Source organism: Petromyzon marinus, chromosome 45, assembly GCF_048934315.1.
Source record: "Petromyzon marinus isolate PM22_M1 ecotype Great Lakes invasive population chromosome 45, UKy_Petmar_22M1.pri1.0, whole genome shotgun sequence".
Classification (NCBI taxonomy): Eukaryota; Metazoa; Chordata; class Hyperoartia; order Petromyzontiformes; family Petromyzontidae; genus Petromyzon; species Petromyzon marinus.
Genome location: NC_133711.1, coordinates 182,637 through 194,323, shown reverse-complemented (window position 1 = coordinate 194,323; position 11,687 = coordinate 182,637). Strand labels below are relative to the sequence as shown.

The following is an 11,687-nucleotide window of genomic DNA, read 5'->3' as shown; positions in this document are numbered from 1 at the left end:
AACCATTAGGCATCTATAACTTATAACTCCTTAATTTGTATTTAAACGGAGGTAAATTGGTAAACGTGGAAAAAAATGTCTGGCAATGTTGGGCTGCGCGGACCAGAGTGTGAAACCTTACAGTAGAAGGCATCTACCTGCATCAGGTGAGGCGGCACGGTGCCAGCCCTCAGCCGAGCTGCGGGGCTCCATGGCGGCCGCCTCCATTAGTCCGGTGCTGCCACAAGCCCTCGGGCGGCCGTCACGCTCCGCCTCATCCGAGCTGCCTCCCTCCAGACCTGGCCGGTTGCACACCTGGATGGGGACGATAGCATAATCAATAATCATCAATTAATAAATCAATCAATCCTCATCCATCATCATCCATCATCAGCACGACAATCACCAAAGGCACCATTATCGTAAGCAGCACAATTACTGTAAGTAGCACCATCACCATTGGTAGTATTGTCGTCAGCAACACCATCATCATCATCAGCAGTATCACGTTGTATTATAATGGAGGTGCCATCACTTGCCAAGAGAGCACCGTTGGTGTCCACACGACGGACAGGAAAGTCCATGCCGCCAACGACCACGTCATCAAATTCGTGATCGTTATCGGCCTTGTCATATTCGTCATCGCTTGTGTGAGCACAGTCCCTGCCCGCGCCAGCCACTCGCCTGCGTGGTATCTCAAATGCATCCTACCCAGGCACACATACAGACAACAACAAAAACACAAGGCACAGATGCATTATTAGCCACAATGCTCATGTATAACTTTGTAGAGTGTATGTGTGCAAGCTGAAGGCAGAGCAACAACGCTGACCACAATGAGCAGAGTGGTGGTCAGTTACAACACAGCGAGTTGGCACAGCAGAAAGCGCAGGTGTTACATATGACAATCTTCCAAATCTGTTCAAACACATAGTATCTCAAGGTGTTTCTAACCTCGCACGAACATCGTGCAAAAACCTAAATGTAGTAGCAAATAGCAACTGCTGCACGCGTATTTCGTTGGGCATTGTGCTACCATCACAACGATATTATTCCTGCCATGAAAGTCATTAGTGCCACATGGTATTTCAACCCCCCAAACCTGCCCCCTCGGGTTGACTCCGCCTTTAAGGAGTACCTGGGTACAATGTGAAATTATCGCAATAGACAGCTTGGTGAGCGCATTGTGCTAACAGTCTGAAGAGGGTGTGGTTCTTTATTCACTTGATTATGCTAGCTTCACCAAAAGCACATCTCCTCTCCGAACATTCATTATCTCTCTTTGGTTCTTTCGGTAAAGTCACGTAGAAAATAAAATCAAATAGTAATAGAATACGACGTTAAGGTTGCAACACAAGCAACCATCATCAGGTAAGAATGAATGATAAAACACAGACATGGAAACAACACAGGCAGACACACATGCAGAGAGACACACACAAAGACACACACCAAGACAAACAGAAGAAAGAACCAAAGAGTAATTCCTGCAGTCACGAAAGGTTCCAATCAAATGTATTCATTATATCGTCCTTATGGTGCTATACGCCTGTTCATATTGATCATCTTTATTTTAGTTTTTTAAGCACTATCGTTGCCTGTAACTCTGATGCGCGATGGTTGGTGCCTATTCTCTGACACGTTATGTTAGATTGTTGCCTGTACCTCCGACGTGTTATGTTATGTTGTTGCCTGTAACTCTGATGTGTTATGCTACGTTGTTGCCTATTTTGACGCGTTATGTTACATTGAGGTCTATAAAGCTGACGCATTATGTTACGTTATTGCTTGTTCCTCTGCACAGATTACATCATTGATAATGTTGTTCTTGTTTTGTGCTGATGTACTACGGATCTCCCTTGCAAACTCACTGGGTAAGCGGCAAAACAGGACATTCAGTGTAACAAATGCACATGGATTGATAAACAGGTACTCACTAACAGCCACTACATTCCATAGGGTCATAGCGAAGATGTTTGTCCTTGTGGGTGACCACTTCATCCACCTATATGTCATGTCAGCCGAAATATTTTTTCTGAAAATAGTAGGGATTCCTCTTCTGTTTACAAGCCTACATGAGAGATAAAGTTGTTTTTCTATTGTATATGCGAAAGCTTCTACTTGCAATGAAATGAGCGAATGTTGAAAAAATGAGAATGACTTTTATGAGACCTCCTTTGCCAGAAACAAGATATAGGAATAGGTTTTTACCCTTTTAACTGGCACAAAACAAACATGATGCCTTGAATAAAGGTGTCAGTTTTTGTGCCAGTTAAAAGGGTAAAAACCTATTCCTATAATGAGAATGACTGTCGATCAGTTCAAATTGACACGCAAGTCAAAAGCACACAGACCACACTCACACACACAGACCACGTGCAAACAGGCCACACAAGCAGACAAGCCATGCGTACACAGGCCACGAGCACACAGGACACGAGCACACAGGACACGAGCACACTGGCCACGAGAACACTGGCCACACACACAGACCATGAGCGCACAGGCCACACACGCAGACAGGCCACGCGCACACAGACCGCACAAGAAGACAGGCCACGCGCACACAGGCCACGTGCGCAGACGGGCCACGCGCACACACAGGCCACACAAACATACAGGCCACGAGCACACAGCCCATGAGCACATGCACACAGGCCATGAGCACACAGGCAATACGCGCAGACAGGCCACATACACATGTGATTTCGCACACAGGCCACGCACACACAAAACACACACGCACAGGCCACGAGCATACAGGCTACACACACACGCCATGAGCACACAGGCCACACACACAGGCCATGAGCACACAGGCCACACACACGTACACAGGCCATGAGCACACAGGCCACACACACGCACACAGGCCATGAGCACAAAGGCCACACACGCGCACACAGGCCATGAGCACACAGGCCACACACGCACACAGGCCTCGAGCATACAGGCCACATACACACAGGTCACGAGCACACAGGGCACACACACACAGGCGATGAGCACACAGGCCACACACACACGCATACAGGCCATGAGCACACAGGCCATAAGCACACAGGCCACACACGCAGACCACAAGCACACAGGCCACAAACACACGGGCCACACGCACACGGGCCACACACGCACAGGCCACGAGCATACAGGCCACACACGCACACAATCCACACACACGCACACAGGCCACACACACACACAGGCCACACACACACAGGACATGACCGTACAGGCCACACATACATACAGGCCACACACGCATATAGGCCACATACGCACACAGGCCACACCCACACAGACCACACGCAAACAAGCCACAAGCATACAGGCCAAGCACTTATTAGGTTGAGGTGCGGCAGGTGGAGGCACGCAGCAAGGATGCACGTGAGGCACAGCACACATGAACACATGCGTGTACACACAGGTGCGCACACGCACAAGCCCACACGCGCACACTCACCTTCACGAGCATCGTACACCCTCCTCCTACTCACGATCCACGCAGCCGCAAGGGGAAATTTAAGAATAAATCAGAGAGGCTCTGAGAGAGTATTCGTCTATTCCCAGAGCCTCTTGCAATCCAAAGAGCAAATGTGAATGCAACCCAATTATGTTTTAATTTAAAAAAACAAACGGATATTTGTTTCGCTTTGTTGCCGTGTCGTATTCTTCAAGACTCTCTTTAAAGTGCACGCAGCTTGCCACATCGTATTTGCAGCTCTTTCTCGGTATGTTTGTAACTTTAGTTTCGTTTTATAGTTTAGAACTCACAAGTTAAACCCTGCAAGTTTGACTTCTGGTGCATGAGACTGCCACACTTTCAAAATACCGGTGCGAGCTTAACCAAAACAAGGAAATGTATTAGAAGATGGATTCATTTTGTTAATACCATGAGGTATGTCATGTTGTAATTGTTAACACTATTGTAAGCTATCACAGTGCCAGTGAGTTATTGAACTCATTTCTATAGTTTTCCCCTTTTGAGAGTGAAACCCTCTTTTGTCGATTGCTCAGTACCTGGAACAGCGTCGCCCCTAACGCAGGTGTCGGCTTGTAGCCGCCCCCCTTCACAGGACCCACAGCCCCAAGCCAGGGCGGCTCTCGGAGGGACCCTGCTGTCGCCAGCCCTTGCCCCTGCAGCCGCCCCTCCAGCTGCTGTTGCTCCTGCTGCTGCAGGAGGCTACGGATGTCATCTTTGGAAAACTCGTATTCCTTGAGTTCCTCGAGTTCCGGGTCATCGCCATTGCCATCTCCATCCCCATGCTGCTGCAGCTCGTTCTGCTCAAAGCTGCAGAGGCTGTCATCGGGGGCGCTGGATGGAGATGCGAGCAGCCTCTGGATGTCGGTCTAAGAAGAGAAAAACGTATATACGTAAAAACATCTTGCTGGGTTCCTGGTCAAGCTGTGTCTCAAACACAAGCTTCAGTTTGTGGATGAATCTCTCTTTATATTGCGTGTATACTGGCTCTCTGATGCCCTGGTGTAAAGGTCCCTCTTGAAAAATATATTATTCAAGAGATGTTAATCAAAGCATCAGTGAGGTTTTACCTGTGCACGTAGCTCTGTCCCAGGAACCATTCTGTCGGTCAGCGTCATGAGCCCACATGAGAGGTCTGGCAGAATAAATAACAACATTAATGTGCATTCCTCAACCAATAAAGTCTCAAAAGGGTTCAACACGAGAAGTTTTCCCAATTCCTTTTCAATGTCTGTGTCCTTGAGAAAAGCGGCATACCTGGGAGGGGGATAACACTTGAAAATCGGCACAAACATGACACAAATCCACTTTCTATACTGCCAACTCTCTTGGCCACTTGTAGTGCAGCAGGCCGGGAGATTCACAAATCCACATGATCCAACAGCCCTTCTCTCAAGGACACTGCATTCAAAATTATGCTCCCATGCCCAGCTTTAGAGTTACAGATTCCTTTACACAGAAATACCCTGATTTACGTTGGGGATGTGTTCCTGAGAGGTGCGGCGACAAATATGGAAAAGACGTAAATCATGACTTAAAGCTTTCGTGACTGCAGGAATTCATATTCTTTGGGTCTTTCGGTAAAGTCAGGTGCATAGGTTCAAAGAAAATAACAAAAAACTACGACGTTATCAGCGGTTGTCATCAGGATGTGTTGCAATCGAAATGTCGTAGTTTTTTGTTATTTTCTTTGAACCTATCTATGTGACTTTACCGAAAGACCCAAAGAAGATGTAAATCATAGCGATTTATAGGGTAGGTGGTGAAGGCTGAGAGGCGATGGATACGAGAGAGGGCGAACGATGCTGTCAGCAACATAAATGTGGCTTGAGGCGACGCAAATCGGACCGCGGTGTTAATAATAAAGTGACGATATATTTGCAAAAATACGTAGAAGGGGGAACATAAATTGGGTTATTACTGTACTGAGATATGGTCATAACCAGTCCAAGTCACATTAGACTCAGTTTGGGAAAGCTTTGCAGCCCAATACAGACTGATAAGAAGGGTCTCGAATATTCCAGGTGAGTGACCAGGAAGTACAGCAAGAAATAAGATGCCCGGGTGGCTGGCTGGGGGTCTCAGAAAGCTCACAATGGCCATGCAACGATGGTGCAGAAACCCCGGCATCACTGATATCTTGACATTAAATCGATCGTAGTTTAAATTACCAATAATTAAGCAAATCTCTCAGGTGTGGAGAGTCGATGGTCCCAGTCTTGTTACTAAGGACGCCACAAAAAAGTTTGATTTAAAACGAAAACGTTTAAGTGGCTGGTGGCGGTGGGCAATTTGTGGTGGTAAGCACACTAAGCTATGAAGCTCGTGACCCGAGTTTGATTTAAGACCACAGCTAATGTCAGTTGTGAGTGACATCTGAAACGGTCACGAGACCCACCCCTTTCACATAAGCGCAATGACCAGCACGGTGAGGCAAGGTCAAAAACCCCCATGCCTAACATGGCGTGGGGAAGCGTTGATTCAGCAGTGGATTGACAATTGGTCATCCAGTAATCCAAGATAAATGGAGATTTAAAAAATACAGAGATACATGGTGGAATAAAACCTAAGGGCCTACTGTGGCTAACACCTGTGGCTGATTAAATAAAACCCAAATATAATTTTCCTTTTGTTTTCCCTTCAACGCAATACAAGCGAGCAAAATAAAATGCTCAACACCATTTTGCGAGCGGCCACTGAGCCAACAATCATCTCGCATCGGCAGCCTCACGCCCTCCCTCCCCTTTTTTCCATGGGCCAACGCTCTCTCACCATCCACGAGATCAAGAGGCAGGAGGCCCAGGGAGGTGTCGCCCGTGGTTTGGCCGCAGTTGCCCGCACTGGGCTCTCCATGCAGTGCCATGAGGCGGCAGGAAGCAGGGGGCGGTAGTGGTGGCGATGGCGGTGCCAGGGGCCTATGACAGCTACCGTGAAGCCTGCCGGCCTCCAGCTCGACTGGCAGCAGCATCTCGGAGAGGCGCAGCGAGGCGAGGTCGTCCGCGTCACTTCTGATGGCGACACCGTCACAAACACCGTCGTTGTTAGACATGCGAGGAATTCAGACTCATGACTCGCATATTAAACTGTCCATGTACGAATCAATGATTTACAATTTATAGTTATTTTCAAAATAACATGAACAATACTGTATTAAAGAGAATTTTAAAGAAAAAAATCTGATATACTTATTTACGAAGTGGGGAGGATGTTACATGCCCAATCGTTACCACCTCCATTTGCACCAAAACACTTGCACACAACGAAGCACAGACTGCTTTAGCTTTTCATTAAGGGTCTCTCCACTCCAAGACAAATAAGTGACATTGTCCAGCTGAACTTTATTCTGCAATTTACACAGTTACAAGGCTCCCTTGCAAATAGTAAAATGCTTCCACTATGTGAAAAGTCGTGCGTTTATAGCGTAACATTGCAAAACGCATATGAACGGGTTGCGTTCCCTCGTTTGTAAGTCGAACGGGTCATCAGTCGGAACACCATAATGTACCGTATCTAAATGCACATATGGTCACTGTTATAAAATGTGTTATGGTTCAACAAAACAGGGAAGCCATTTCACAGAAGGCGGGAACGCCATCGCCGCTGCCCACGCTCGCGGGTGCCATTTTGCCGCCGGTGGGGAGCGCTTAGCCCACCAAGCTTGAAGAGGAGACGTCCTCGTCGATTGACATCCAGTCGCTCCGCCATCAACTGCCCTTCATTAAATAATTTGTTGCCGCCAGCGGCGAGTCGCGGTACACCTCACTCGGCCCCGGGGTTCACTTCATCCATTGGGGGGGTCCGATTTGCGTTGGGGTCGCGCGCGGTTTCGAGGGGAGTCGGTGCGTGTTCGCGACGATGTACGGACTGCGTATACTGCATATACTGCATATACCGCATTGCACGACATCGTCGATTATTTGTACCACTGTGAATGGTGTTTTGCTCTTGAGTTGGGTGACTGAGCCCCGTGGAAATCCCGTGGTTGAGGTTGTGAGGGATTTTGGATTGACGGGTTCAGTGTATTACGAACTTACTGGTTTGGTTCCTGTCCGTTGTTGCTCGACAAACGAGAAAAAAAAAATGTTTTTTTGTGCGAGGGTGCCAATTAGGTTCTATGTAGATCAAGGGTGCGTGGGGCTGTAAATTGCCGCAAAATGGCGTCGCTCTCTCCGCTCGATTGCGTGCAGCCATACTACTATAGAGTCGATAGATACTACTATAGAGTCAGTAGATACGACTACAGTCAGTAGATACCACAACGGTTAGTAAATACTGGAACGCTATCCCTCTGCACATTCGCAGCATCACCTCAATCGCCTCCTTCAAAAGACACTTAAAAACTCACCTCTATAACCATGCTTTCGAGCGACTCTGAGCTTGGCTCTGTGCCTCTGAGTTGCGGCCGTTACGTCCGCAAATTTGTGCGCGTTATAAATCACATTATTATTATTACAGTCAGTAGATACTACTATCGAGTCAGTAAATACTAATGTAGAGTTAGTAGTTACTACTATAGTCAGTGGATACTACTATCGTCAGTAGGTACGACTATAGAGTCGGTAGATGCTACTATAGAGTCGGTAGATAATGCTACAGTCAGTAGATCCCACTACAGTCACCAGATACTGCTGCAAGGTCGGTAGATACGACTATAGTCAGTAGATACTGCTGCAGTGGTACCTCGGTATACGTCGTTAAATTCGTTCCAGAAGGTAGGACTTATACCGAAAATGACGAATACCAAACGAATTTTTCCCATAAGAAATAAAGGGAAAGGAAATAATCCATTCGAGAGTGTAAGAAATTATATTTTATATGGCATATTATACATTAATGGAGTTGTATACAATAATATAGACAATACTTATTACTAAAATGCATACATAAATTTAAATAAATGCATAAATAAATTGAAATAAAAATACAATTTAACATCACTTTACCTTGATGAGGAGTTGATAGCCTACGAGGATGGTGGTGATTAAGGGGAGGAGGAGGAGATGTTATTTTTTTGAAGGAGAGTCCCCTTCCATTAAAACTTCAGGAAGCTGAAATTATGGGGGTTTTTCTCTCTCTTTTCTTGACTTGGACCTGGTTGAGGCTCAGCAGGCATGAGTTTTACTAAAAACCTGTGCACTGAAGTTTGTTTTTGCGTCAAAACACGACGTATACCAAATTCGACGTATTCCAAAGCGGTCGTATACCGAGGTATGAATGTATAGTCAGCAGATACTGCTATAGAGTCTGCAGATACTACCATAGAGTCAGTAGTTACTGTTGTAGAGTTAGTAGTTACTACTATAGTTAGTGGATACTACTATAGAGTCGATAGATACTACTATAGAGTCAATAGATACTAATATAGATTCAGTAGGTACTACTATAGTCATTAGATACTACTGCAGTCAGTAGTTACTACTATAGAATCAGTAGATACTACTATGGTCGGTAGATACTACCGTAGAGTTGGTAGATAATACTATAGAGTCAGTTAATACTACAGTCAGTAGATTCCACTATAGCCAGTATATGCTGCTGCAGGGTCAGTAGATACGACTATAGAGTTAGTAGTTACTACCATAGTCAGCAGATACTATTGGAGAGTTATACTCTTTGGTTCTTTCGGCAAAGTCACGTAGTAAAAAAAATATATCACGACGTTTCGATCGCAACACAAGTGGTCAGGCGGAAAAAATAATCCAGCAGTGGAACTGCTGAACCAGGAAGTACACAGCAAGAGAGCTGTGACGACAAGAGGTTATATATGTTGGCGAAGGGCAAGCAGGCGGGGTCTGAGCTGGAAAGGAATTCCATCCCCGCACGCAAGCACGTCAGTTGTGTTAATGGGGGAGAGAGAGTTTAGGGAGAGAGATTAGCATGAAATGAGCTTCCATCGCCGCATAAGAGTATCGTCCCCGCATATGCGCACAACAGTAGTGTTAATGGGAGATTAGCACTATGTTGATGGGAGAGATTAGGGACATTAGCGAGTTAATGTCACGTCTATGTGTAACACAAGCTGCGGTGTTACCAACTGCGCTGTGAGAGGCAAGCACGTCAACGCAAGAGAACCACCGCAACGGTGGTCGCGCCAGTGAGACACAGCCCATCACACAGCCAGAACCATTGATACATCGAAGCTAAGGGAACAGAGGTGGCCATGTTAGTGAGACCCCAGCTCGTTAATGTAGAGACACCCAACAGGGCAATGCAACTCAGAGTTGGAGATAACAGCCAAACGGCAGGAAGGATGGAAGCACCACAGCAAGTTACGATTTTGCTTGGTTAATAACGTCCTTCCAACGATTGCTCAGCTTATACCCATCTTCTCGGTTGAAATTGTCTCTGTTTATATATCTGGATGGCTTCAGGGAAAATCTTTGATGGTAACTCGAAGGTTTGCAGAGTACCTTGGCCTCGGAAAAAACAATATCGTGCGAGCCCACTGCGTTATAACAATGATCAGCCACAGCAGAGGTATTGGTTCTGCCGTGTTTCGAATCTGCCTTGTGTTCGCGAACACGGTCCGAGACGTCGTTTCCCCAATGTAACTGCTGCCGCAGACACAACTTAGTTTGTATACATCAGGGTATTTCATTTCAGGAATGACATCCTCACAGATGGGATCAAATCACGGATTTTATGTACTGTATTGAATCGGACCTGGATCTTGTGTTTAAGATTTTGGAAATCTTTTTGGTAACACCTGCTATGTATGGCAAAGTGATGGTTTTGATTGGGTTCTCAGATGGTTGTCTCCCCATGGTTGGGGATACAGCTTTGCAGATTGTGCGATCTGAGTATCCATTAATCTTGAGGGCTTGGTGTACGTGCTCCAGTTAACTGGCTAGGTGGCACTGGTCGGAGATGCAGCGGGCCCTATGGTGTAGTGTTTTGATGAAGGAGCTCTTCTGGGCCGGATGGTGGTGGGAATCAGGCTTTAGATAGGAATCCGTGTGGATGGCTTTCCTGTAGAGGAAATGTCCCAACGAGCCATCAGGCCTCTTCTTGATCAAAACATCCAGGAATGGTAACTTGTCATCATTTTCCACTTCCATGGTGAATTTTTATGGCTGGGTGTATGGAATTGATGTGGTTGAAAAATTGGTTCAGTGCTGGCTGGCCATATGGCCAGATGACGAAAGTGTCATCTACGTATCCCTTCCACAGGGAAAGATGTAAGGTGGATGTAAGGATGGCATGATTCACAGGCAAGATGGCGCCGATGATGGCAGCCTCGGCCGGTTGGTGCGCCCTGTTTTGTCCAGTTTTGTCTTGTTTTGTCTTGAGAGGGGCTTGCTGTTCAACACACTCGTGCTGGTGAGAGAGGCCTGCTGTTCATCACACCCGTGCTGGTGAGAGAGGCCTGCTGTTTTGGGGCCTGCTGTTCAACACACTCGTGCTGGTGAGAGAGGCCTGCTGTTCATCACACCCGTGCTGGTGAGAGAGGCCTGCTGTTTTGGGGCCTGCTGTTCATCACACCCGTGCTGGTGAGAGAGGCCTGCTGTTCAGTACACCCGTGTTGAGGGGCCTGCTGTTCAGCACACCCTTGCTGGTGAGAGAGGCCTGCTGTTCAACAAACCCGTGCTGGTGAGAGGGGCCTGCTTTTCAGCACACCCGTGCTGGTGAGAGGGGCCTGCTGTTCAGCACACCCGTGCTGGTGAGAGAGGCCGGCTGTTCAGCTCACACGTGTTGAGGGGCCTGCTGTTCAGCACACCCGTGCTGGTGAGAGGGGCCTGCTGTTCATCACATCCGTGTTGGTGAGAGGGGCCTGCTGTTCAGCACACCGGTGCTGGTGAGAGAGGCCTGCTGTTCAGCACACCCGTGTTGAGGGGCCTGCTGTTCAGCACACCCGTGCTGGTGAGAGGGGCCTGCTGTTGAGGGGCCTACTGTTCAGCACACCCGTGTTGGTGAGAGAGGCCTGCTGTTCAGCACACCCGTGTTGAGGGGCCTACTGTTCAGCACACCCGTGCTGGTGAGAGGGGCCTGCTGTTCAACACACCCGTGCTGGTGAGAGGGGCCTACTGTTCAGCACACCCGTGCTGGTGAGAGGGGCCTGCTGTTCAACACACCCGTGCTGGTGAGAGGGGCCTGCTGTTCAACACACCCGTGCTGGTGAGAGGGGCCTGCTGTTCAACACACCCATGCTGGTGAGAGGGGCCTGCTGTTCATCACACCCGTGCTGGTGAGAGAGGCCTACTATTCATCACACCCGTGCTGGTGTGAG

The 11,687-nt window shown here is 47.6% G+C and overlaps 1 protein-coding gene across 5 annotated transcripts in view; it reads right to left on the bottom strand.

The window, feature by feature from the left end:
• The window catches only part of CEP192 (centrosomal protein 192), a 126,049-nt gene that overhangs the window by 99,317 nt on the left and 15,045 nt on the right, over window positions 1–11,687 (bottom strand). For 4 of the 5 annotated variants that reach the window (XM_076074020.1, XM_032971203.2, XM_032971205.2 and 1 more), the window contains 5 exons: window positions 6,233–6,468; window positions 4,531–4,595; window positions 4,000–4,329; window positions 519–686; window positions 138–294 (listed from right to left, as the gene is read on the bottom strand). In XM_076074020.1, coding sequence (XP_075930135.1) covers window positions 138–294; window positions 519–686; window positions 4,000–4,329; window positions 4,531–4,595; window positions 6,233–6,468 — 956 coding nt within the window. Of the gene's footprint in view, window positions 1–137; window positions 295–518; window positions 687–3,442; window positions 3,469–3,999; window positions 4,330–4,530; window positions 4,596–6,232; window positions 6,469–11,687 lie in introns of those variants that run through there. The other variant, XM_032971207.2, reaches the window with a different exon arrangement.